Source organism: Crocodylus siamensis, chromosome 4, assembly GCF_052110815.1.
Source record: "Crocodylus siamensis isolate JL-2025a chromosome 4, ASM5211081v1, whole genome shotgun sequence".
Taxonomy (NCBI): domain Eukaryota; kingdom Metazoa; phylum Chordata; order Crocodylia; family Crocodylidae; genus Crocodylus; species Crocodylus siamensis.
Genome location: NC_143398.1, coordinates 96665273 through 96692611, shown reverse-complemented (window position 1 = coordinate 96692611; position 27339 = coordinate 96665273). Strand labels below are relative to the sequence as shown.

General features: G+C 50.5%; 1 protein-coding gene across 1 annotated transcript; it reads left to right on the top strand.

Annotated features, from left to right (window-relative positions):
* Positions 1-141: 141 nt before the first annotated feature.
* Positions 142-27223, top strand: MICALL1 (MICAL like 1). The gene is made up of 16 exons (XM_090043055.1): positions 142-429; positions 8992-9040; positions 10935-11076; positions 12659-12762; positions 13680-13816; positions 14887-15482; positions 16093-16156; positions 17634-18010; positions 18366-18844; positions 19982-20116; positions 21239-21365; positions 21849-21939; positions 23278-23351; positions 23803-23917; positions 24524-24570; positions 25315-27223. Exons 1-16 carry the CDS (start codon positions 284-286, stop codon positions 25434-25436), a joined length of 2805 nt encoding a protein of 934 aa, XP_089899181.1. The 5' UTR covers positions 142-283; the 3' UTR covers positions 25437-27223.
* Positions 27224-27339: the final 116 nt, after the last annotated feature.

The window sequence follows — 27339 nt, the reverse complement described above, 5'->3', positions numbered from 1 at the left end:
ATACACACATTGAACACACACACATATACATGCATACACTCCCCTCTCCCCGCCCCCCTAGACACACCAGGGCACCCCCCCCATCCTGCACACGCACACTCACACGCGGGGGGTGGGGTCCCGTGGCCCCGCCCCGCCCCGCCCCGCCCCGCTCCCGCCGGCCGAGGCAGAGGCCGGGCCCGGGGGCGGCGCCGGGCGGAGGCTGAGGCGGCGGGAGCGGAGCAGGGCCGGGCGCTGCCTTCCCCGCAATCTCGGCCCGGCCCGGCCCGGCGCGGCGCGGCCGATGTCGGGCCCGCGGAGCGCGCTGCAGGCCTGGTGCCGGCGGCAGTGCCAGGGCTACTCGGGCGTGGAGATCCGCGACCTCAGCGCCTCCTTCCGCGACGGCCTGGCCTTCTGCGCCATCCTGCACCGCCACCGCCCCGACCTGCTGTGAGTGCCCGCCGGGGCCGGGGCCGGGGCCGGGGCCGGGGGCGCGGCGGTGCCAGGGCTCTGGGCTCTCCCCAGTGGACGCGGTGGGCACGGCTGGCCGTGCTGAGGGAGCCATGTGGGGCTCGTCGCCCACTGCCCTCACCTGGCGTGGGGGTGCTCTGGTCTCATGCCCATCTCCTCCCACACAGCGGGGCTCAGGGAGCTTCGGTGACCCGCCAGGTTTGGTGCGGGCTGACCCCCAGCGCTAGTCGCTGTAGGTGACCCGGAGCAGGGGGCTGCACCGTGACTGGAGCTCACTGGTGCTACTTGTCAGGCGAGTAGTAGATGAATATAACGAGAGGTCGCCGGCTTGCTTACTGAAGAGCGCAGGAAGGCCTAGGAGGGGAATGGTAATCCTCCTGGCTAGAAATAACTTCACTGCACAGGGCAGGATGTCTGTCCAGAACAATTGGACCTAAAGTGACAGCAGCAGCAGCCTTCTCTGAACAGGGCCATCCACTATCCTGAAATGCTGGGTTGCGTGTAACCATCAGCTAACGCGCCTGTCTCCCCTTTGGAAGTTATTGTGAGAGCACTCTGCGCTTTCTCTGAATGAAATCCTTTTCTGGCACTGTTTATAAGCAAGATGCTTATGGAAAAAGCACCGGAAAATATGCAGTAGGATGAACCCAGCCTGCACGGGCCCAGGTGTGAGGGATGGACAGCTGCGACTCGGTAGGCGTCCTTCAGAGCTTCCTGTGCTGCTAAACACGTGTGTGTTTTTCCGCAAAGGAAAACCATGCTGATTCTGGTGCTTCCTGGCTTGATTAAATGCCAGCAATAAGAAGAGCACATTGCTTGTTCCAGCTACCCTCTGATCTTGGATGAAGAAGTGCCAGGTGCAGGCTTAATTAGGACACGGCTTCAATGAAAAGCCAGGGATGAGTGATGGTGATAGAGGGAGACGGTCCCAGCAGTTTCATTCTGGGCAAATGCCTCGGAGCTTAGTTTTCTCTGTCTTGTGCCGGGCTTGCCGGGGGCTCTAGAGTCGAGGGAGATGGATTGACAGGCAGATTTATGAGGGAGAAGGGTGACTTGGGAACAGTGTTGCTTGGGGTGATATTGTCTTTGTGAGGAAATCACACAGGCAGCTGAGACAAGTCTGCTTCTCAACATAGCATACCCCACCCCTTCCTCTGAACGCTTGTGATTCGGCCAGCTCGGAAATCCGTCTCCTGTCTGTTCCAGTCTCTACTGGGACTAGGGATCTGTCTGGGATTTATGGTCACTCCCCTTATCTTTAAATCATGCAGTTTAACCCATTAGAAAGTGCTTTGAGTCCAACACACAGTGGTTCTGCTTTTGCACTGTTCTTCTCCCTGATCAAGGCATTCTTCTTGCCTTCATTAGGTGCACAATTGCATCTTCTTTGTTGAGATGCCCTCCCCCCCTTGGCCTTTTGCCCCAATTAAGAATGCCACCCAATTAAGAGATGGCACTGTCGTAACAGTAATGCTGCTGTGGAACTGTGGTACTGATCATATTACAGAACAGACCCGTATTGTTAGGGGAGAGAGCTCAGGCAGGCCAGAGATCAAATCTGTAGCCTGTCTATTGTAGGAGTGACTTCTCAGATGCCAGGTATGGTGTTCAGTAATTACTTGGGCCAATGTGTCTGGCAGAGGCCTGCTTGATTATTGCAAGATGAGCCTCTGCATAACTTAACATATTCCAACTGTTTCCTGCCAGAGCCCCTTAAAGGTACAGTCCCCTACACCCTGCCTGGTGGCTCTGTAGGTACACAGCTTGCAAACTGATACAGGAACACACGTGTTTCATACACCTGTGTTTTCACAAATAGAGCTATCGGAGGACCAAAAAGCAGACAGAGAGGACCGGCAGGGAAGCAAGATCTACAGAAAACTTGTTATACACACCACTAAGCTATCCAAAAGCTTCCCCATTAAGCAGAATCACCATGGCATTAAGCAGGAGTCTATGCTGTTTAAAAGTGTCAGGGGCTGAAAACTGTGCCCTGGCAGATGCCCTGATGAAGTGCTTCTCAGTTATGGGAAGGGAGCTATATTGTAAAGAGAGAACCTAGGGCCTTACAAAGACATGGCATGTTCAGGAAGGATTTTCTGAGGGACGGTCTCATCCTAGCTCCTCTGGCATGTCCTGATTTGGAAATGGATAGAGCCGGAATAATACATCTCCCACACAGCAGAGTAAAAGCATCCTCCCTGTTCTTGTAAAGCACTTCCCATCTACTTGGTAATGGGATCTGGCCGGTCTTTGTAAGTAGACTTCTACAGTTGCATTGTCTTCCATTATGATTTGTCATTCCAGCCAGTCGGAAACAATCACGCTGATCTCAGCAGCACAGACCGAAGAAGAGATATACATGTTCAAGTGCTCTCATGATGCCCTGGCATCACCCCTCCTCTGGCTCCATCAGGGTGAAGCAGCTGGAGTGGAGCTTGGTCATAGACTTCACCGCTCTGTAATCATGCTAATCCAGGACCCTGCTCTGAAAGGTTTCTCCTGCTGCCAGACTCTCCCAGGTGGTGCATATTCATTATTTGTAAAGCACTTGGCATGTGTCATGTCTGGATGCCCCTATTACAGGGAGCTTCAGAGTGCTCCACCCCAAATAGCCACATTGCTATCTGAGGTTCTTCCTGTATGAGAGAGAAGTTTTCAGGGGAAGGGGATGTAGTCCCCTCCATGAATTTAGTGAGAGACTATAGTTTTTTCCCATAGTTGAAGATGAATTTGATTTCCTTGGTAACTGCATTTTTAACCCTCTTGACTCTGTGAGGCCTAGCTCAATGTGATGTTACACAGATGGGACTGTAATGCTGTGTATGAACAGAAAGTTTTAGGCAATTGCTTTCTTGGAAGCGGTGGGAACTGTAGATGCTCAGCACCCCTGAAATCAGGATGAAGGCTCCTCGGGTTGGCTACTGATCTTGGGTACCAACTTCTGAAAATACAAGCCTGTGCAATGGGGTCTGTCAGATTAGACATGGGGATAGATTTCATAGATATTTAGGGTCAGAAGGGACATCAGTAGATCATCGAGTCCGACTCCCTGCCCTGGGCAAGAAAGAGCACCGGGATCAGGTGCCCCAGCTAGGCGCTTGTCTAGTCTCCTCTTAAAGACCTCCAAGATAGGGGAGAGCACCACCTCCCTTGGAAGCCCATTCCAGATATTGGCAACCCTCACAGTGAAGAATTTTTTTCCTAATATCTAATCTAAAACTGCTCCCCATCAGTTTATGGTCATTGTTCTTAGTAACCCCAAGGGGCACTGTCTTAAACAGAGTATCCCCTATTCCTTGCTGCCCCACCCCCTGATGAATTTGTAGATAGCCACAAGATCTCCTCTCAGGAAATAGGAGCCTGGAGACCTGGATTCTAATCTTGGTTCTGATGCTAGCTAACTCAGCAAGTCACTCAATTTATCCATGCCTCAGTTTCCCTCTGTAAAATTGGGACACCAAGACACTCTCCTGGCTGTGGCACTGGCCTAGGTTTGACTCAAGAGATCTGGGTTCAGTTCCTGACTCTGCCTCAAAGTCCATGACTTTGGATGAGACACTTAAACTTTTCCCATCCCCATCCTTCAGATGGATATATCCAGGCCTGCTTTATTGAGGGTTGTAAGGATGTGTTAGCTTGTGTTTGTACAAAGCTTTGGATAGTCAAAGCATAATGCGTGTGTTTATTAAGCACCCCTTGTAGCGTGGTGAAGCATGAAGCAGCACTTCTCAGCCAGGGAAGAACCAACATCCTTGCCTGTGTCCTAGCATTGCTGGGCAGGGGCTGGGTTAGAAGTGGATGAGAATAGTGACAAAATTAGAGAAAGAAAAACAGATGTACAAAGAAAATGAGAACAAACACACACACAAGTAATGGCATTAGATCTGAAAGCCTGAGTCTGCCTCAGATCCCAGGTTCAAATCCAGGCAGGGTCAAGTCAAGACCCCATCTCCAACATATCTAGTTTTCCAGACTCTTTTCTGGGTGGCTTTTTCAGGCAACCAAAGGCCTCCCTGTAATATGTGGCCATTAAAGAGCCCATGAGGCGTTTTAGAAGCGCATATGAATTTGTCCTTGGGTTTATAGAAAATGCCTCTCCCTCACAGTATCGTGTGCGCTCCTTGGCAGCTGCCCCAAGCCTCTGAGGCAATGGCTGCTGCTTTTCAACAGTACTGCATGGATCCAATTAACAAAGCAATTTGGGATGACGGCTGCTATATCCGTGGAAATTATTGCCCTGGCGTTTTCTGCTTAGATGCTGAATCAGGATAGTTGTTCTCTTGGGATGTCTTCAAGGGATCTGATTTAATAATGGGGAATGGTAAAGCTGATGCTTCATCAGGACAGCGTTTAGCATAAATTGGGTTTTATAGGAATGCGCTGGGCTGATGCCAAAGTAGTTCAGTGGTGTTTAGCCAGATGTTGGATAGTTAGAAAAGTTTAAGTTCTAATCTCTTAGTACAGGAGACACCAACCAACGATTAAAGGGGTATTTTCATGGGGATGAGCAGTAGTATCCAAAAGCGTTGTCATGTCCCAGCTCCTAATTCTTGTGGCTCACCCCTCCCTGGGGACTGCTGTGGGCACTGATAAGCAGAACCTGGCATCCTGGGGCCCAAGTGCTGTGTTAATGTAGAACAATATCAAGGTGTGTGAGGAAGAGAGAAGAGGAGGGTGTGGGGCTTACTCATGCAGACCTGTGGGGCAGAACCAGGTAGGATTTATTCTTTGCAACCCACATTGAGAAACTTCTACTCTGCTTTACCACCCATGTGTCCTCACACACCCCATCATGTAGTAACACTCACCATCTTCTTCCCAGGTTCACATCACATCCCCTGCCTTCCACCCAGGCGCAGGGATTTGAGGTAGCTTAATAAAATGGCTTTGGGTTGGTGGGAGAAATTAGGGGTGGGAGTGTGATTTCCTTCCATTTAGTCTGGCTGAAAGGTAGCAACCCTAGCACTGACCAGGGTGGAGCTTCCTAGCTCCAGTTAAGCCCGTCATGTACATTTAAAGCTGGGACATTCAAAATGAAGGTTACCATTTTTAATTTTTTTATAGGAAGATGAAGAGTGAACCTATCCCAAAAGCGGGCTTTAGTTCTGCTCTCACCCATTCTGTATTCCTGAGCTAATCTTTCTGTAAAAACAAACAAGCCAAGAAAAGCTTTTAAGTTTAGATGGCAAATAGTTGAGAGGAAAAAGTCCATAATGTAACTTTGCCTTTAAAACAAACAAACCTCTGGAATCCACTAGATTAAAAAATAAAGTTACAATTGAGGGACAAGGAACACTCAACATGCAAACTGTCTTCCCTCAGAGACTAGTTTCCAATTCCTCTTGTCTGTGAGGGCACAGTGAAATTAGAATCTTCCTTTAAAAAAGAAGCACTATAGCCATGCAGAGTCAGGAGTTGGATTTGGTAAAATCACTTGAGGCTTCTGAGAAAAGGTATTCATAGACTGTAAGGCCGTAAGAGACCTCAGAAGATCATTGGGTCCAGCCCCCTGCACCAAGTAGGAAAGATAATGGGGTCAGGTGATCCCAGCAAAGTGACTGTCTAGTCTCCTCTTGAAGATTTCCAGGGTAGGTGGTTGCACCATCTCTGGAGGGAGCTTATTACACAGTCTGGACACCCTGACTATGAAGAAGTTTTTCCTAATGTTGAGCCTGAATCAATCTTCCAGGAGTTTGTGGCCATTACTACTGGTTTTCCCCTTGGGTGCCCTGGTGAACAGCTGCTTACTGAGCCCTTGATATACTCCCCTAGTGTAGTGGTAAGCTTTCACCAGGTCCCCTCTCAGCCTTCTTTTCCTCAGGCTGAAGAGTCTCAGATCCCTCAGCCTTTCCTTGTATGACTTGCCTTTTAAGACTCTGATCAAAAGGGTGGCTATTTGGACTCTCAAGCTTGTCCATGTCCTTGTTAAAGTGTGGTGCCCAGAACTGGATGCACTACTTTCAGCTGCGGTCTCACCAATGCTGAGTAGAGCGGAAGAATCCCTCCTTGGTTTTGCTGGAGATGCATTGATTGATGCATGCCAGAGTATTATTTGCCCTACTGGCTACAGCATCACACTGATGGCTCATACTCATACTGTGGTCTGTTATTACACTTGGGTCCCTTTCATTCGTGGTGCTAGTCAGTTTGGTGCTGCAAGGCCTGTAGGTGTGTTGGGGGTGGCTCGTCCCAAGGTGGAGCACTTTACATTTCTCAACATTGAACTTCATCAGGTTCTGATCCCCCGCAATTTGCTAGCCTGTCTAGATCCGCCTGTATCTGTAGCCTATCTTCAAGCGTGACCACGCTTCTCCGTAACTTGATGTCATCCATAAACTTGGCCAGTAAGCTCTTCACCCCCACATCCAAATCATTAATAAAGTTGTTGAAAAGTACTGGACTGAGCACAGACCTCTGTGGGACACCTCTGCCCACTTCTTGCCAGGATGACACAGAACTGTTCACTATGACTCTGTGGGTTCTATTCTGGAGCCAGTTTCTCACCCATCTGACCGTCTTGGAGTTAAGCCCCCAGTCCTCCAATTTTCCTAGTGAGGACATTGTGAGGTACTAGATCAAAGGCCTTTTGGAAGTCAAGGTGTACTATGTCAACATGTTCTCTCGTGTCCAGGTGGCAAGTTAGCTGGTCATAGAAGGAGAATGAGGTTGGTAAAGCAAGACCTGCCCACGACAAAGCCATGCTGGCTGTCATTCAGAATATTCCCTTTTGCAAGCTCATTGCAGATAGACTTCTTGATGAACATTTCTTTGATTTTCCCTATGGTAGAAGTTAGGTTGATTGGCCTATAGTTACCCGAGTCCTCCCTGCTGCCCTTCTCGTGGATGGGCACAACATTGGCCCTTTTCCAGTCCTCAGGGCCTTCTCCAGAGTGCCACGAGTTGTGGAAGGGTTTCGCCAGGGGTTCTGCAAGGACTTTGGCCAGCTCCTTCAGCACTCTTGGATAGAGATCATCCGGTACTACTGACTTGTATACGTCCAATTTTTTTAATTGGTCATACACAAATTCTATGGCAATAGTAGGAAGGCAATTATTTCTTCCATGCTCATCCTCTACTCTACCTGGCATGGTTTTTTCCCTTGGTCCAGTGGAAGTCTGAAGCAAAATAGTCATTCAGGAGTTCAGTTTTTTCCTGGGTACCAGTACCAGCTCTCCTGAGCTGTTGAGCAATGGCTCCACACTCCCATTTGTTTTCCTCCTGTTCCCTGTGTACAGACCCTATGTGTTGTTTGTGTTGTCTGACCAGTTCATAGAAGTACTCTGCTCTGCATGGTAGAAGAGAACCTGGCAGAGATCATGGTGCCGGCTGCAGGTTTCAGGAAGTGCAACGTAGACAGGTTTAGCAGGTGTTGCAAAACAACCCACAGGTGTGGGAAAGGCAAGTCGCATGGCATGGGCTTATAGGTTGTGCCATGGGGCATGTGGATGTCGGTCAGCATGGACCTGCCCTGTTAGAGGCATGTTCTTTTCTGCCTTTCTCATGTGGAGTAGTGAGGAGTGCCTTACCCCATGCCATGAGTAAACCCACTGTGTTTGCTGAGCAGCTGAGGTGATGCCAGGGGTGAGGGAATTTTTGTCAGACAGATTTCATGTAAAGACAGGCAGTAGGCCGCCTCTTGGATTCAAGCAGATGCTTTGTGTGAGTGAGAGCTGTAGACCCTGAGTCTCTTTAGGCTTGTACCGTTATTTATGGAATGGGGATATGGTGCATCTGCTCCAGAGATGTGCTGTGGTGTTAAATGCATCCCTTCAGAAAGAATGCCCAAGTCAGAGACTGGAAGGCACGGCATGTGCAGCCTGCCATGACACATCCTGTTCTACACCACAAACGTATCCAGCTTCTCAGTAGTTCCCTCATGCTAGCTGTTGAAAATATTGCAAGGTTTTTTGCCTTTTGTGCTCTGCACTGATTGGGCCCCCTTTAGCAATGAATATTTCAAGCCCTTGCAAGCAGGCTACTTGCACTTTGCACTTGTCGCAAGTCCTGAAGCAACAGGTGAAATGCCTGAGTGTATTGGGGATCAAAGTTGGTCTCCAGCTGCCCAGATTCTTGGCTGAGCCAGAAAGGCATCCAGGGTTTAGCCTATCATCTAGCTGTGGTGCTAATGTATTTGTTAGAAATGAGTATCTGCCTTTCATTGTAGGTGCCTAGAGGGAATGGGGCATATGGGGATACGTGGACAGAGGAGTATTGTCAGGGGGAGTTCCAAGTGGTGGGGTGTAGGATAGCTGGTGCTTTTACATCCTCTTCAGCAGAAGCCTTTAGGCACTGCTGGAATACAAATAATATGATACTAATATAGTTTGAAATTCCTGGCCTTTAGCTCTGCAGGCTTGTTTTTAAATGAGAAAATCCTCTTACGGATTCTCTCCCTGTTTACAGCCTTAAATCTGCTTTAACAGAGGTTCTCTTTGTCTGGGAATTATGCTTTTAGTTACTGAAATGCTGCCACTGGTCCTGCCAACATGATAGCAGTGTCTCTGCTTTCCCTGTCACCCCTCTGTTTTCTTGTTTCAGAGACTTTGATTCGCTCTCCAAGGAAAATGTCTATGAGAACAACCGCCTGGTGAGTGCCTGTGATGCCATGCACTGGGGAAGAGGAAGTCTTGGACATGGGAAATAATGTGCTGAGTCACATGTTGCTAGCAGAGCAGGAAGTCTAGGAGTGGGGGTTAGGGTAGCAATGATGAGGCTAGAAAAAAACATTAACTCTGGGGAAGGCAGATGTATTCCTGGGTGAATGAGAAACCTCTCCATACCATCTCCCATGCAGTCTGAGACCACAGCAAAGACAATATTAGATTCTAACTTTCCAAGTGGAAAATAACTAAATTGTTGCAGCATCTTCCTGACACCACCAGTGCCTCTGCATTTCCAGTTCTAAGCTTTAACAAACATCTGCAGAAAGAAACCAGTGAGATTCCAGGTATGGGCAGAGGTCAAGCTGCTACAAACCATACCCCTTTCATGGCACTCCTGCTGGTGCTGGGACAAGCTGCTATCATCAGCAGAAACAGGTACTGGAGTTATTCATGGGGCAGGAGGCACCCAAAAGCCAAAGACCTGAAACAGAGGAGAGCAGATGTGACCTCTTTCCCTGGCCTGCTAACAAGATCAAGGAGTCTTGGGTATGCTAGAGATTAAGGGGAAGGCTCCAGAGGTGCATAAATGAAGGTAGGAGGTAAGGGCAGCACTTAGCTCCCAGTAGTTCCAGGTGTGGTGGAGGGGGAAGCTTAAATGCATCACATAGCCTGCATGCCAGGTGCTGATCCAAAAGATGGAGGTCCTAGTCGTGTTCCTCATAGTACACTCTAGTTGCAGTCCCAGTGCTGTCCCTGTTCCTGGTAGCTGGTGCCCAGAGAGCTGGATTTCTCCCTAGGGTGATTTTGATGGTGAACCCCCAATGTCTTCTCTACTCTAGTAAATGATCTCCAACTTTGATTGCCTATGAATGGGCTGCACCTTATGGATGTCAGTACCACATGCAAATACCAGCTGAATTGGTGTTTCCTAGTGAAGTAGCCCACTTAGGATGGGCATGATTCCCTGAGGATTGATGATCCAAAGGGCAGGAGGAGTCTAAGCAATGGGTGGCCATGAGGCCAAGACAGTATCTGGTGAATTGATGGACTCAGTGGTGAAATATAGTTAGTCACAGAGCAGCCAGACCAGATGTGATTCTTGAAGCAGTGGTCCCAAGTCACATGCTTTCCTTGGAACAGTCCTGAGCGCTGAGTGGGGACCATACCATTTTGGTCAGGCTGTGGTCTCTTACTGCCCTTCTTTCTCATCCCATTATCCCAGCCAGCCAGGTGTCTGGTGCTCTCTATGCTAGGAGGAATGTGCTTATTTGGCACTGTGAGTTAATGGTGGAATGTACTTGAATCCTCTTGTGGCTGCTAAGCAAGTGTAGACAGTACACAGGTGAAGGTGGAGTGTTGAGGTCAGCAGAGAACATCTGATCTGTGAATAGGGACTTCAAAACCACCCCAGGCAGAGCTGGAAAGACAATGATATGTATCATCAGGACTCACTTGAGGCTGAGTTAAACAAAAAATGAGTCACAGGACCTGCTGAATTTCCTAGGTGGTGTCCAGTCATCACTTTCCTCCCCCCAACAAAGGAAACCCAGCCTCACATTTGGTCTATTTCAGGATTTTGGCTTCCTGCAGTAGGACTGTCACCCTGTCCCTTATATAGTCCATTTCTCTGGCTATAGAGTGGGAGCCTCCTTGATGTTGCTACCGGGTTTGTTTTGCCTTAGCTTTGCTTTTGCAAACTGGTTGGGCCCCAGTATTAACCATGTCTGTTTCTTGTTTCCTGCTGTATGTGACCTTGTGGCTTGCACCTGGTTCCTGTGCTCCAAGGTGGGAGTTCCACTTGTGTCCAGGAATTTCTTTTCTCCCAGGGGCCTTGGCCTGACCTCTGTTTCTTCTCCTCCCTCTCTGGAACCCCTGCAGGCCTTTGAGGTAGCGGAGCAGGAGCTGGGAATCCCTGCTCTGCTGGATCCCAACGATATGGTCTCCATGAAGGTCCCCGATTGCCTCAGCATCATGACCTATGTATCTCAGTATTACAACTATTTCAACAACCCCAGTCCAGGTGAGTGCTCCAGCCTCTTTCTCTGCCATGGCATTGAAGGGAAATTCAGCTATGCCTTACTATGGTGGCATGTTCTATCCCTGCCCCCCAGGGCAGTGACCTCTTCAGAGCTTCCTGTTCCACCCTAGAGCTTCCTATTCTCTGTTTGGCATGTATTGCAGCAGGAAGCAACTTGGGGGATGGGGGGACAGTTTGGCCTTATGAAGTCAGTTGCCATTTTCAGATACCAGCCCCAACAGTGGCTCAGAGGGCAGACAGGCAATTCTCACGACTTGGGAATTTGAGAGCACTCACATCGTTACTTGCTTCCACCTTCTTTTCAGAATCAGAATCAGAGCTGCAGGTGGTGATTTGCTTCAGGGGATAGGGCAGGGCACTTGGATCTCAGTGATCCTGTCAGACAGAAGCTGTGGGCTTAGGGATCTAGAGTAACGAGGTACTCAGTGCTGGCTGCTGGCTGGGATGCAGTCCCTTTTGAACAGGGGTGTCAAATATGGCTCACAGGTTGGATCAGGTCCATGGAACCATTTCACTCAGTCTGGCAGGCTGCCAGAAATTGGGGAGGGGTGAGGCTGACAAGGTGTTGCTGCTGCAGAATTTGGGATCTCTGGGCCCTGATGGATATGGCCATTGGTGGCAGGGGGGCAAGTGAGGGCTGTACACACTTCTGCAGCTGACCCTGGACCTTTGCTGCTACTGCTGTCCAAACAGGCCGTGCCACTGCCCAAATGCAGAGAGATCCCCACAGTCGGGGTCCAACCCAGGCTGATTTTAACTCCGTGCTTTAAAGCATCTTTCCTGGAATGGCTTTGGGATCAAGGCTTCCCTGTGTTCCCTTTCCCCAGCATCACTTCCCCATATCTAACCCCCTGAGTTACAGCCTGAGACATTTCCTCAGCCTAACAAAGTGTGTTACTGCCCAAAGTCTTGCTAAGAATTTTTCCAGTTGTTTGAGCTGGTCTAATAAAAGATTGAATTTACGCAGCTTGGAGCTACGTAAAGAATCTTGTCAGCTTGATGCTAACACATCTTCTGTATAACACACCCTTACACTGGCCTTTCCCACGAGAGCCCCTGTGTCTCTCCCTCCAGGGATTAACAGACTGCAGGAGCTCCCCTCCCTCCAGGTGTTGGTGAGAGGATGTCCTGGCAACAGGAGGGATGTCCTGGAGCCCTGCTGTCAGCACTCAGGAGCTGGAGGTCCAGCAGGGTAACAGTAACGCCTAGCACTTCCCAATGCTTTTCTTGCTCTAAGCATTCTCCACTTGATCTTTGCAACACTCTGTAAGGTCTCTAAGGAGCATTAGTTATCCCTGTTTTATAGATGAGTCATGGGAAGGAGGAACAATTTGCTCAGGCCTGAGCCAGAGCCCCGAAAGAATGCAGGGCTTCCAGTTGTCAGCCTCGTGGCTAAACCAGTAGCTCACACCTCTCTCTGCCTCCTAGAATAGGTATTGAGGCGTAAGAAGCAGTGAGGTCCCATCCTGTGTCACGAGGCTTGGTGATTTTCCCACAGCACGTGCTTTGCATGAGTCATCCTCTTGTCAGTGCCTGATTCCCTTTTTGCTTTGTCTTTTTCTAGGCAGAGTCCCTCCACCTATGAAGCGCCCAGGTGGTGCCTCTTCACCCCCTCTGCCAGCTCACAAGAAACCCGTGGCTGTGGCTGACAGCACCCCAGCACCTCAGGTACTTAAGTATATTGACTCAAAGCTCCATCTTCCCTCTCATCTCTATTAAACTGTTCACAAGAGAGTGTATGTCTTGAGGAGATGAATTTGCTGCACTTTTTTCCTTTGCTGGGACACATTGCAAGGGGTATTGTGTGTGCTGTTCTTTTGTGTGGTGCTCTTTTGGAGAGAGGCCCAGCAGGGGAAACCTTCTCTTCCCAGGAGTCTGGGGACTGAAATGCTGCTCTTCAGGCATTTTGTTCAGTCAAAAAGGTGGATGCTGAGGGCAAGGAGGGTGAAATGGGCAGTGCTAGATGTTTCTTTGGGAATGCAAGGACTCAAGGCATTACTTCTCAAAAGAGGAGGGTAACCCAGAGGCCTCTGCCAGTGTGACAACAGGGTACAACTGCAGAGCTGTGGGATGCCTTTTCTTTTCCCATCCCTCTAGCTCTACCTCAGGATTCAGCAGGTGTTGAGGATGTCTTACCTGTGGGATAGAACAGAGTGTCAGATACAGCCCTCTGATTAAGTAGAGGTTGGACATGACCCTTCACTTCCTCCTCTCCTGTAGTGGGCACAGGGTATGAAATGGGGGTGAGGCTCCCTCTTGTGTCCTGGGTTTGGGCAGAGGATATGGTTCCTTCTCACCAGAGTTGAGAGTGGTCTTGGGCTGGGACCTGCCTCTGAGGCGGAGGAAGTTGCTGGTTATCGTGTCCAACTCCTCTGCTTGCTGTTAGATGCTGATTTCTGTCCTTAGGATTTACTGGTGGGAGTGTCTGGGGAACCAACTGGGACTAGTGCCCATGGGTTGAGTGCTGAGCTTCTGCTCAGTCCACGTCCCAAATAGCTTCTGATCTCATGACACTCACAGTCATTGTGGCCAGTGACTTTGGGGGCAGCCCGGCCATTCTGATGTCTCTGTGTGTTCCACTTCAGGGCGATGCGGCTGAAGGCCTAGCACAGCAAGCCCAGCGCACCACACTCAGCAGCACCTGTGCTGCCTGCCAACAGCACGTCCACCTTGTCCAACGCTACATGGTGGAGGGCAGGCTCTACCACCGCCTGTGCTTCAGGTAAGCCACCCCTGGGCCATGCATGGATCCTGTCCCCTCTAGCATAGCAGGTGAGCTTCCCCTTCCCATCTGATGCAGCTCTCTAGCCACTGGCAAATTCTGCAGCCAGGTTGGCATCATCTTCACACTCATGCAGATGAGGGAAGCAGAACCATCAGGGTGTTGGGGCAGACCGCTGCAGCTGGTCAGATATCCTGGCTCCCAAAGCAGCTAATGACTGGAGTTTTGAGTAGAAGTGGAAAAAAAACCTTTCTCATATACTCCCCCATGCAGCGTGGGGGGAGGGAGGCAGGATTACTTCCCAATCCCATCTTAGACCTAGAAGACCAAGGATAGATACCCTTGTAAATTTATCCCATACTGCTTTCCCTTGTGGTTTGCTTATTCCTAACAGCTCCTCTACTGACTTCTCAGATCTGTCTGCCTTGGTAATACCCTGTGGCAGGAAGTTCTCTGGGTTAACCAGGGTAAACCCCCCCCCATTTTTTTTTTGGCCAAACTTACCATCTTTCTCTTTCCCCATACCACCCCCACTTTTCTCTGTGCTGTTGCTCTGAATGTCAACATTTCTAATATTAAATGAGAGCACTGTACAAGAGCCTGAGGTGCCCTGACAGCTCATTGATTTTTATAGCAGTGTCATGCAGCCAGCTGCCTTTAACACCAAACACTCAGACAGGAGGCATTTAGCTTAGCTTTCATGGGAGTGCCAGGTTGGTTCTTTTGAGCTCACATTGTCTGTGCATATGTTTGCTCTTGCCAGTCTGAACAGAGCTAACTTTAATGTTATTTATATTTGTTATAGTAGCACCTTGAGGCAAACGTGCGCCAACAATCAGTCTTTGAGGAGACTTTAGGCCTATGTGGACTTGGCAAAAGATGCATGAAAGGTGGGGATTATTCTCCCTGTTTAGTGGGCTGTGAGCTGAGGTGACTTGCCCAATCTGTGGCAGAGCTGATCAGTGAATCAAGCGCTAGTCTTGTGCAGAAACCTCAAGGTCGTTTTTCCTATAAAAAGCTCTGCTCCCTCTCATTGTGTCTCTCCCTCTCTTTCTCTCTCTTGCTGGCAGATGTAAGGAATGCTCCAGCACGCTGGTCCCTGGATCTTACCAGCCTGGGTCAGAGCCAGGCACTTTTATATGCACCCAGCACCGTGGCAAACTGGGCCTGAGCAGGAGAGCAGATGGTAGGCCTAGCCCAGACCTGCAGTACCCAGCCAAGAGGACTGAGGTTGGGACAATGAGTGTCAGTGAAGATGTGCCCCCAGCAGAAGGAGAGGCAGGAAAGGAGGACAGTGCCCCAGTGCCTGGGGCAGTTGAATTGGAGAGCCACCCCCAAGGAGAGGAGGAGGTGGGCAAAGGGGAGAAGACCAGTGCACCTGATGCAGTGGAGACAGCGACACCCCCTGCCCTGACAGACAACACAACGTCAAGCTCTGAGTCCCCTTCTCAAGCTCCAGCCAGGCCCCCTCTCCCCATCAAACCATCAGTGGCCAATCAGGACAAAGCCAGCCCATTGGACGGACAGCTCCGGGACCCTCGGCCCACCCCTGCACCGCGGAGGGCTACAGATGCAACAGCCCTTTCACCTCGAAACTCCCAGCCCATCCCGCGACCCAGATCCATCCAGAGCGAGGCCTCTGAACCGGGTCCCAGCCTAGTGAATGGTAAGAAGGAGCAGGGATGCTGTGTGGGGAGCTACCCATTCCACCAGCTGCTCTGGCCATATGCAGCTGGTTAAGGTTCAGAAAAGTCTCTTGTCTTGTCAAATGAGACCCAGAGAGATCCCCTCACCACACACCTGGAGTCAGGCTGACACTTTGGTGTCTCCATTTGAACTCAGGGTTCATTTACTGATCCACAGTCCTTTCAGTGGGAAATAAGTGCAGGTAGGCCTCGTACCCTGCTAGTCCCTTGTATTTCTCCAGACCCCAACAGGGGATGCCCAGGTAGTGGGAGGGAATACACAGCGGGTGGTCACTCACCCACTACTGAGAGCATGATAGCTGTTCAAAACAATGTGAAGCAGGTGGGAGTGAGGAGTTATTTCTCCTGCTGGCAGCTGCTTGCGGGGGTTGGATTTTCAGCTAAGATGTAATGGCCCTGGTCTTAGAGATTACACCTCTACCTGCCGGAGGTTGAGAGGATCTCATGGGAGAGTGGGAGAAGCCAGGACTGTATTCAGAAGTAGGAGGCATGTTGATCTATTCACCTGTTTCCTAACATCTTTCCAGCATTTTAACTACCTGGCACGTCTCTTTCCTATTGCCTCTCTAGGTAGGGTGCCTGAACCTAGCCCCCCAGTCCCAAAACCAAGAGGGAGACCCACGTCTTCTGATCGGTATGTGTTTTTGCTTGCAAATTGCCACCCCCTTCCATCCCAACCGATCTGCATTCAAGGAGGGTATGGGGCCATGGGGGTGAGGCCTGGGATGAGGAGTTTTGAGACCCAAGTTCTAGTCCAGGCTTAGATCCAGCAAGTCCCCTCCCAGTGCCTCCCTTTCCCAATTTGTCCAGCAAATACTCCTCTCTGCCTTACGGGGTTGTTACAAGACTCTTTCTTAAGGCAAGTAAAGCACTTCGAGCTTTTCAATAAAAAGGGCTAGGGGAGGGCAAAGAGCATGTCTGACTGATGTCTACCCAGATGCCCCCATATTCTGAGCCTCTCCAGGCTGGCACCAGCAACTGCAGCAGTGGAAATGCTTAGTCTTTTGGTGCAACCTTCTAGCATGGGCAGGTTCCTGCTGGGCCCTCAGAGTGCTTCCCAGGGGCTGCTACATATTACCCTATGTCTTGGAGAGAGAAACTGCAGTACAAAGAGTGAGGCACCTTGACCTCACTGAGTGAGCAGATGTGGCATTGGGCCTCTGGGGCTTTTTCTTGGTCTGATTATGGGTTGATAAATGGTTTTGTGACGGACTTCCCGGAGCCACATTCCTGCATTCAGTGGGTAGATGAAAGTAATTCCTGCAGTGGGGAGACTCCTGCATTTCTCCCACCTCAGCTGGTGGTGAGGAGGCCCGGCCAGAAGGAGCTGTTTACACTGCTCAGGTCTAGTCTGCCTTATATAGTTTTGCCAGCAGAACTGTGGGTGCATCCATGCTTGTGGCTTCCCTGTGGTGGCAGCACTGTCACTTTCTGCCATGAGGGCCACACCAGGTCTCCAGCCTGAAAGGAGTTCTGCATCTCCTACTAGCCGCTGCATCCCTTCAGTGCTGGGCCTGCCCAAGGTGTGCTGCATGCCCTGTCACCACAGAGCTACACAGTTGTGGCTGGAGCAGCATAGAGCTGCCAGACGCCATAGGGGTGTACATGCATTCTGGTGGCTCCCTTGTGGTGGCTGCTGTCTCCCACAAGGACTCATGGTGACAGAAGTATTGCCAAGGCCTTATGCTGCCCTTCTGCCCCCAGTAGTTGGCAGCACTGAGCTGAGCATGAGGGATGACTTATTCTTCCCTGTTGAGGGAGAAAGGAGGAGGGGATGGGAGAGAGACTACTGTTTCACAGAATGGCTCCAAGTGTTGCTTTGGCAGATGAAGAAATGAAGACCTAGGGGCCTACTTCCAAACCTCGTTAATGAGACTGGCAGGTTTTAGCTCCCCTGGCTTGGAAGCGTGTCAGGCCAGTCTGCCCCAGCCTGCTCCTGGACATGAATATTTGGTGCCCAGAGAAGGCCTGTGGTGGAGAAGGCTTTTCAGATGCCCTGCTTGAGATGTCCATTCTCTGTGAATTCCCTCTGCTGTCCTGCTTCCTTTTTCCCACCCACCTTCCCCTCCCATTATTCTTTCTTCCTTGTTTCGGGCCTTCCCTTTAACTAGATCAGGAGCTTCTGCAAGAACAAAGAACCCTCCGTGGATTGCTTTAGTGCAGGCTGAACCCAAAAAGAAGCCAGCTCCGCCCCCACCAGGCAGTGGCAGAGATACCTCAAGCCGGACTTCAGAGGAGGAGGATGGGGAAGAGGAGGTGAAGGCAAAGGACAGGGGCAGTGGAACTGACAGCAGCGAACCCAAACCCTATAACCCCTTTGAGGATGAGGAGGAAGAGGAGGAAGCTGCCATGCCCAAGAGCACACCAAAGCAGGAGCAGGGCGAGGGTGGAGCGAAACCCATCCATCCCTGGTATGGTATCACCCCCACCAGCAGCCCCAAGATGAAGAAGCGACCAGCGCCAAAAGCACCCAGTGCCTCCCCGCTAGGTGAGCCCCCTTCTGTCCCAGACCAGAGAGCAGCCAGGGAGGTAGAGAGGACAGTGGTCAGCCCTCCCACCTGGGGCTGCTACTGCCTCCTCCCCTGGAAGAATGGGCAGCCCCAAAGCTATTGTTTGCTAGCACCCACAGTTGCCAATAAGGCAGAACAAGTCCTCCCCTCCATGGTGGCTTGTCTGGGACTGGGACTTCCAAATGCTTCTCTCCCCTCTACTCCCAAGGGTTGAGACTCACCAGAGCATCCTTATTCCTGGTGGGATCTCCTGCATCTCCTACGTGTGGGCGGAGTAGAAGGTTTGGCCTCCTCCTACTCTGTTCCCCTCTGACCTCTTCCTTCCCTTTGTAGTTCACCATCCCATCTCCAGGCTCTCACACTCGGAGCCATCCTCCTCTACTCCGTCTCCTGCCCTCAGCCTTGAAAGCATCAACTCCGAGTGTTCAGCCAAGACTGCTGGTGACGCTGATGAGAGCTCAGTGCCAAAGAGCTCCTCCGAGCCCACGGTCCACACCCCGGCTGCTTCCAAGACTTGCAGTGCAGATGCCCCACTCACCAGTGTCTCTTCCAGTGAGAGTCCCGCTGCCCCTGCCAGCCTCTCTACCAACTCCTCCTTCTCGTCGTCCAGTGAGCTGGCCAGCTACAGCGGGGAAGCACAAGGTGGGGCCCTGCAGACCAGCAGGAGCTCTTCTGCCAGCAACTTGAAGACCAGCCCCAGCCGACTCCCCCCAAAGCCTCCTGCTGGGGCTAGCCCCACTCCTATCGTATTGGCCTCAGATGTGGGTGCTGGCGCCTTCACAAATACCCCCTCACCCAAGCCACTGCTGAAGGTAGGCTTGTGTGCCTTTTTGTGTAGACAAGAACCATGGTCCCTCCTCTCCCAAACTCTCCATCCCCTCAACATACTTTTCTTCCATAGAGCAGTGGTCTCCGAAGTGGGGTGTGTGCACGACAATCCATTGGGGTGCAGGAAGAAAATATTAGAACTTCTATTTATATAAATATACATATATTGGGCGTGGTTGCTCAAAAATTTTTTACTGATAGGGGTGCACAATCAAAAAAGTTTGGAGACCACTGCCATAGAGGCCTGAAAGAGATGCTCAAGGGGAGGGGGAAGTCGGTTCTGTTAATAGGCCTCTGGCCTTCAGCTACTTACTGGCTTCCACTGTTCCTTGTGTGCTAAAGCTGAGAGCCATGCTGTCCATGCCCACTTTCCTGCTCTCACATGGCGACTTCCCAGGCTCCTGACATGTCTCTGGAATCACCATGCTGGGTGGGACTCTGCCCTGTCTGTCAGTAAAACAGCTGCTGTCCTTGCCCCACTGGTGCATGGCTGTTGGCTTGTATTATGTCTGCTGGAATCAGACCAGATCTTCATGTTATGTTGTCATTAGAGGGCAGCTAGGCTTTTACTCAGCCTGTCTCAGGGATAAGAACAAGGAGGTACATTCTGCAAGCACAACACCTGGAAATGCTGCTCAAAGGAAATAGCTTTTCATCCAAGAAGTAGCAGAGCTGTGGAACTCATTTCCATGTAACATTACTGAAGGAAGCAACTTAGTACAGTGGTTCCATGGCCTGTGGTTAACAGTGCTGAGAGAGAGAGAGGCTATGGCCAATATCAGACTTGATTCTTACCATCAACCTGAAGAAACATGTATCCATCAAAATTAAAATGAGTGGGGCTGAGAAATATTAATCCAGAGGCATGTGGCATCAGGAGGGACACTAGCTAGGATAGAATGACCAGGGTGGCTTCTCCTACTCTGGGGGAAGTTACAGCTCCAAAGGTGATTAGTGTGACCAAGGATTGGATGCACCAGTGAGATAGCAGCTTCAGTGACTGCGGCTCAATTCTCAGTGGGGCAGTGCTGTGAGTGTCTGCTCAGCCATTGCAGCCTACCCTGGGATCAGCTTTATCACCTCTTGGGTGCAGAGTCATTTCTTTGTCATCTCTTCCCCAGTCTTCCTGCAAAGAAAACCCCTTCAACCGGAAGCCATCACCGGCTGCTTCCCCCTCAGCCAAGAAACCCCTGAAGGGATCCAAGCCAGTGCGCCCTCCTGCACCAGGGCATGGCTTTCCACTGATCAAACGCAAGGTAAAGGGCATGGCAGAGCAAGGGGGCAAGTGCCACTTCTGTGCTGGCTGCTGAGGCCGAGCTTTCCTCCCTGATGGTGGGAGGGACACATGTCTGGCTGTTGCAGGATGCAGGTGACGGGTGCAGAGCCCACTGCCTACCCTGTGGCACATGACCCAGGTCATCAGTGGGTTTGTTTGGACCTGTGTGTTGGCCAGGCTGCCTAGAACCATGCATCCCAGGTCCCGTCCTAGTCTCTTCTCCCCCACAGTGGGCAATGAAATGGTTCCTCCTTTTCTTCCAATCCACCCCATGGCACAGCAGTTGCCAGATTTCCAGAGAGAAGCTCCTGAATGGAATGGGGAGTGGGGAGTCATGCGAGCTATGAAGGGAGAGGAAGTTTTATGGGTGTGCTACAAGTGTTTCCTTTTGGCAGTGCCCATAGCCTTTTTGGGAAGGAGCAAATGGTTTCTTCTGATGACATAGTATGTAACTGAGCTACATTTATTATCCCTGGTGGGACATGGCAGATTTCTAGATGAAGGATTGGAGAAACAGAAGGGAAGGGAAAGATATAAACAAAAAAAAAATGAAGAAAAAGGGAAAACGAAGAGCAGCTCTACCTCTCCTAGGCTCTTGGATAGGTTCTGGCGTGGCTGTGGTGATAGTGTTGCAGTTATTGGAATCAGAGGGGTGTGCTCCATAAAAAACTTACAAAGGGGAACATGATCCAGAAAAGCTTGAAATCTAGTGCTTTAACCCATGGGAGTGGGGCCCTCCTTGACCATAGTGACTCTCCTGCACCTTTCCACTACCTCTCAGGGAATGAGCCAGTGTTTACCAAACAGTGCTAGAGACGATGGAGTTTAGAGCTCATTTGTATGGAGAAACTGACCCCAATGGCAATGTCAGGATAAGCCCTTCCACAGTAGCTAGTGTAGGGGAACTCCCAGTGGGGCTGTTCTGTTCTGGAATAAAAGTTATTAATGGACTAATTTGCACATATCCCAAGCTAGGTATCCCCATGCACAGTGTTCCTACAGGGGGCTCTGCTGCTTGATTTTCCTCATATAAATAGGCCAGGGAGCTGCCTAGTGAGGTGGTGGCCCGTGGTAATAGGTGTCCTACCATGTGGTTTGGCAGGTGCAGGCAGATCAGTACATCCCAGAGGAGGATATCTATGGAGAGATGGATGCCATTGAACACCAGCTGGATGAGCTTGAGCATCGAGGGGTGGAACTGGAAGAAAAACTCCGCAGCACAGAGAATGGTATGGTGGGTTGTGCTTGCCTAGGGGGTGAGAGAGGGGACAGGGAGTGAGATAGTCCTGCTGTCTCAGCTACAACTCTTCCTGTAAGGGCTGTGCCAACCTTGTTGGTGGCGGGGGCAGAGAGGAGGGAGAAGTAGCAACAGTCCCTGCCCTGGGGAGTTCTGGAGTGAAGGATCAGAAAACTTGTAGGGGAAGTGGGAGGCCATTCCACTTATGGTGGGCTGTGAGGCAGCGGATCAGAATTACTTCGTCTCCCTGGGGAGCCAGGAACCATTCCACTCAGGGAGAAAAGGGGAGAGGGCAGTGGATTTCTCAGTGCCTTCCACCTCCCCTGCATTCAGGATCTAGCTAAGGGCAGACTGACTCTAAGTGAACCATCCTCATCCCAGCTTGGCCATGCCTGGCTGGCCTGCTGCACAGTGAGAAGAGGAGGTCTTGGGAAATATCTGTGACCTCTCTTTCTCTGCTGGATTTGATTGGCAGATAGCCCTGAGGACACACTACTGGTGGACTGGTTCAAACTCATCCACGAGAAGCACATGCTGGTGCGCCGCGAATCTGAGCTCATCTACATGTAAGTGAGGGGGGAACATACTAAAGCACAGCAGCTGGGACTGGGAAGAGTCCTTCTGGTCCCAGGTTAGAGCATGCTTTCCTAGTGAGCCCATCCCAGCCCTGGGGAGATGTGCTCCCTGGAGTACAGGTGTACTGGTAGGTTGGTTACATTTACAAGAACAAGGAGAACAGGTCTGTAGCCAGGACTTGTATTGTGTACACCTCACAGCACAAGATTAAACACTTGTCCCAGTGTTCATCTGGCCAGCTGTGATGAGGCAAGGTAGATGCTCACCAGTACCACCTGGGGAGACACAGGACAGGAAGGAGGATGGCACACGGACTGGCAGGTCTGCATGGATCCCCTGAGTTTTCCTATCTTCCATCCTGTTCATACCACATATTTATACAGGGTTTGCTCTAGCACAATCTCATTGGTTTATTTAAATGTCTTTTGTTTCACTGAGCGCTAGACTAGATCGGTGTGACCCTGAAAGGTGTCAGTTACCTGGGATTTTGTCCTTGGGAATATTCCTTTTTGGAAGGAATCATTTCTTACCTCCTTTCTTCACCATTTTGGAATGTTGCTTGCCCTCATCCTGTTGGCTTTTCATCTCTGAGGTCTTGTCTAATAAGCCTGCTTTTGTGTTTACAGTTTATCTAAGAAACTTAATGAAAATGTATCTATTACAGCATATGCGCGCACACATACACGCAGCTAATAATTTGATTAAATCAATCACTACCACTAACATTTTTAAGCTAGCACTATAACATACCACAATCAGTTTATTTATTGCAAATAAAAATTTCTTTAGAGTCTTCTTGTATGAGGTTTCCTGTCAGGCCTTTTTGCTTCCTCTGCTAGGTGAATTGCTTTCTTTACTGTACTGACCATGCTAGTTGCGAAGTCTGCAAAGGTTCCTTGGCAGTCATTGAGAAACAGGCTGTGGGGCATCTGCTTCAGCAATACTTCTTCAGTTAAGCTGAAGCCTTCCCAAAAAGTGGCCAAGGCTGGCAAGAGGTGGGAGTATTACAACTTTTTCCCTGAGTCCAGATGGACTTAGAACTAACTAGCTGAAAGAACTAGGAGCATCCCCATAGTCTGAGCTCCTATGGTGCCATCTCCTGGAAGGGGCCAGGAGCCACCACTCCTACATCTGTCCCATTAGACGAGACTGCAGCTAGGACTGGTGCCCCCCTTGGCTACTCTTTTTGCTGGAAGGGGTTGGGGCTGCAGTTATACCTTTCCAGCCTGACCTCTGTGGGCCTGCCTTCCTTACAAGGAGACACTGCCTCGCAGAAGGGTCTCTTAGCCATGTAGTGGTTTTGCAGTAGTAATTCTTTTCCCTTGTAGTTTTAAGCAGCAGAACCTGGAGCAACGTCAAGCGGATGTGGAGTATGAGCTGCGATGCCTTCTCAATAAGCCTGGTAAGTCTCATTGTCCTGGCAGAGTACCATCTGGAGCAGGTCCTGAGTCTCTCCAGTGCCTGATAGACCCTTGGTTGTGGTAAGTCTATGGGTAAGGGGGACTATATAGAACTTCCTTTTTGAGGGATTTCAGCACTCCCCTGACTGCAGGTTGCACAGTTGAGCAATGTGAGAAACTCCACTCTTGTCCTAGTTCCTGAGCAGCTGCATGGATTGTATGCATGGCCCAGGCAGGCAGAGGCCCTCAGTCTGAACTGCAGTAGAGGTACAGGGTGCCACCTGCTGGACTAAGCCTCTGTAGCACTCCTCACTGCACCAGTCCTGCCAGATGAGACCAGATGGGAATCAAACCCAGGTCTCCTGTATGACTCTGCTTAATTCTGAGCCTGGGGCTCCATGCTTCAGAGGAAGCTGAGTTGTTTTAATCCCTTGGGCTTTCTTTGGACTGCAGATAAGGAGTGGACAGAGGAGGACCGTGCAAGGGAGAAGGTGCTGATGGAAGAGCTGGTGACCATCATTGAACAACGTAACGCCATTGTCAACTGCTTGGATGAGGATCGGCAAAGGTAACCCAGGGGATGATGGATCTAGCTAGAAACCTGGCTACCTTTGTAGCCCCAGTCCAGTGGTATAACTAGGGCAGGGCAGCCAGGGCAACTGCTCTGGACACTGAATTTTTTTTTTTTTTTTTTTTTTTGGGGGGTGGGGATGGGAGTGAAAAAAAACAGCAATGTGGTTATGCTGGTGACACAGTGGCAACCAGAAGTCACCACTGCCCCCCTGCCCTGGGCACCCGGCTATATAACTATGCCACTGCCCCATGCAGTTGACACTACAGAAAAGATGGCACCTGTCACCTTGATGCGGGGAATGTGCACTAGAGAGAGAGAGACTGAGGTTTTATTGTTATTGACAGACCTTCCCCATGATCGCCCAAGCCCGGTTCCTATGAATCAGTGTTCATGGTTCGTGGGGGTAGCAAGGAGTGTGTCTGGAATGACATCTGTCCTGGTACAGGCATATGTGGCAAAGACTCACGGGACACAGGTGGACCCCACCCCTCACCACTCCTGTCACAGCTCAAGAGCTGGGGGGCTCTCTTTCCTGAACCAATGCTATGGTGGATGTCTTTGGGATAGAATCTCTCATCAGTTTCTTTCTGTTTGTTTCAGAGAGGAAGAAGAGGATAAAATGTTGGAAGCTATGATTAAAAAGAAAGGTAAGTGAGAAAGAGGGCTTCAGGGTCATGGTTCTCCCCCCCTCACAGGGCGAAATAAAGAGTTAGTGTAGATGGGTGCCTGTACATGAGAGGAGAGACTGCTCTGACACTGCGTTGGAGCAGCAGATTGATTGAGTCTGCTGGAACATGGTAACTATCACGCTCCAGCAGCCTCCTATGTCTCGTGTATCGGTCTCCCTGCACTTAAAGATGGTGGTGGGGCACTTTAGCTCAAGCGGCCCTGCCGCCATTTTTAAGTGCATGGATGCTGATACACAAGATGCTGTGGTGCTTTTAATTAGAGCAGCTCTCAGAACCACTCTAATTAAAGTGCTGCACCCTGGAACACGTGTAAAAGTGTTTTGGGAGGGTGGGGGTGTTTGGCTTGGGATTTATCCTGTTCTGTATAGGTTCTCATACTGCACCTTCTGGTAGTGCCTGAAGTGGTGTGAATGCCTGTCACACATTCTCTTCTCATCCTCTCCCCGCAGAGGAGTGGGCTTAGGAGCCTTTTGGGAATGTTCTGATGTATTATATATGTCAGCATTGCTCTGTGCTTGTGTTCAAGGAGTCAAGGGAATCGCAATACTCTTAAGTCAAATGTGTGACTGTCCTCAGCTCCCAGGGAAACTCATGCTGCAGTCTCAGTTACGTGGGGAGTGGGGCTTGTAGGCAGCAGTGTGTGTGCATCATCCATGGGCCCCATCCTGAAGGCAATAACCTCCTATGGCAATTCTCTTGCAGAATTTCACAAGGAAGCTGAGGCTGAGGGCAAGAAGAAAGGAAAGTTCAAACCCCTGAAGGTGCTCAAGCTGCTTGGCAACAAACAGGAGTCAAAGAGCAAGTCACCCAAGGAAAAGACCTAGAGCAGGAGAAGGCCAGAAGCGAGGGTGGATCCATTGCTGCCTGACTGTCAGCCTTCCCCGCAGCTGGCTGGATCCCTGCCAAAGGGGCTGCCACCCCTGAAGCTGTGCTTCTCCGCTTATCGTCCCCAAGCAGTCCCAACACTGGCTTCCCCCTGTGGGAGCTCAGTCAGTTTTTCAGCCACAGATGTGGGTCTGCCCAAGTGGGGGAGAGGCATGGTGGGTCTGATCAACTGTGCTCCCCTTTCCTCATACTGTGGGGAGCTGCCCTGAGGAAAAAAGCTACTGTGTTCCCTCCCCTCCACACACAAACCCTTGGTGGGGGGGAAGAGGATGAAAAGCTTTAGGAGATATGTTACCCTGTTGTGTGTGTCTATGTATGCACGAACAGCAAGGAAAGGATTTGGGGGTTTATGGGAAACTTGCACTAATGGCCCTCACCTCTCCCTCTAACTGTGATAGTCACATGTGCCTCGTACCCACTGCCTTGGGGCCAGTGGACCTAGCTATCCCTCCCTGACCTCCAACTCTTTCCTTTGCTGTCTAAATTCCCCCAGTCATGTTGTGTTTGAAGCTCTGGGTGTGTGCACACAGGGTTGTCATTTAATTGGCATAAACAATAATTCAGGAAACATTCCTGTGTTACAAGGTCCTAAACAAATAACCAAAAAAGAAAACAAAAAGTGCCCTGTTCTGAACTCCTCCCAGCACTGAGGGCAGACACCCCAGGAGCCTCCAGGCTGATAGGGATCAATTCCAGGGCCACAGGCAGCACGTAAAGGGATGGGACTACTTGGAGGTCCGCTGGCTGTAGCTGAGTTATCCCACTCAGGGCATCTAACCCTCCCTGATGCTGCTAACTAGACCCACTGCTGCCTTTTCTGGGAGGGGAGGCACATTCCTTACCCAGGGGAGGGAAGAGAAGTACAAGACTATTCAGTACCAGCGAACTCATCTGGTTAGCTGCTCGCTGGGGCCACCCTCAGCCAGTGTGGGAAACAGGATGGGGATCCCTGGGTGTGCGCTGGCTTTTCCTGTATATACTTTTAAAGATTGCAAAGGAAGTTTGGTAGTCTTTCCGAGATGAAATTCAACCCCCTTCCCTGCTTTTTAAACCCCTCTTCTATTTGTTTGTATGTGTGTATGTTGGAGGATGGGAAGAGCACTCTTCCCATCCTCCCTTCTTTTTTCTGCCTTCTCCTCAGAGGAGAGATGCTATTTATTGAATTGTTTGATTGGTCTGTTAGACATGGAGTCTTGTGGGTGTCAGTTGGTCAGCTGTTTGTCTTGCCTTCTCCTTAGCAGAGTAGACTACCAGCCCAGAGCAAACTGCTGCAGTCCCTTCTCCAGGTCCTGTGGGCTTCATCCAAACCATACTCATTTCTGGCAGTGTCTTGGCCCATTGCCAGTGCCTGTTTTTATAAAGGGATCCCTGTTTACAAGAACGCTGAGAGATCTGAGTTCATCATGGCTCCTGGGGCTGCCACTGTTGGTAGGGGCAGGATGCTTGGCTCCCTAGCAATGGAAAGGCACTCCCATTCCCTGGCAACACCCAACTGGCTGAGCCAGGAGAAGTGGCTGGAGGGGAGATCTCACTGCACATCCCCTCTCCAAAGCAAAGCAAACTGACAGGCTTTGCAGCCTGCTGTCAAGTCACTGTTGCCAAAGGCCGTTGGGATTCCTGCAGCCTGACTCCCCCTTCCCCATTGGTATTTTGATTTATAAATTATTACACTATACTAACTCTGGGATTTCCATTCATCTGCAGAAAAATAAAACGGAGTTACGTATATGCTGCTGCCGTTTTCTTTCATGTGTCCTGCGCTTGCGTTGCTGCAGGGTTTCAGGTCTGAGCCCCGCCTTTCAGGCTGCCCTCTTATGGAGGTTCGCAGAAGGACAGACAAGT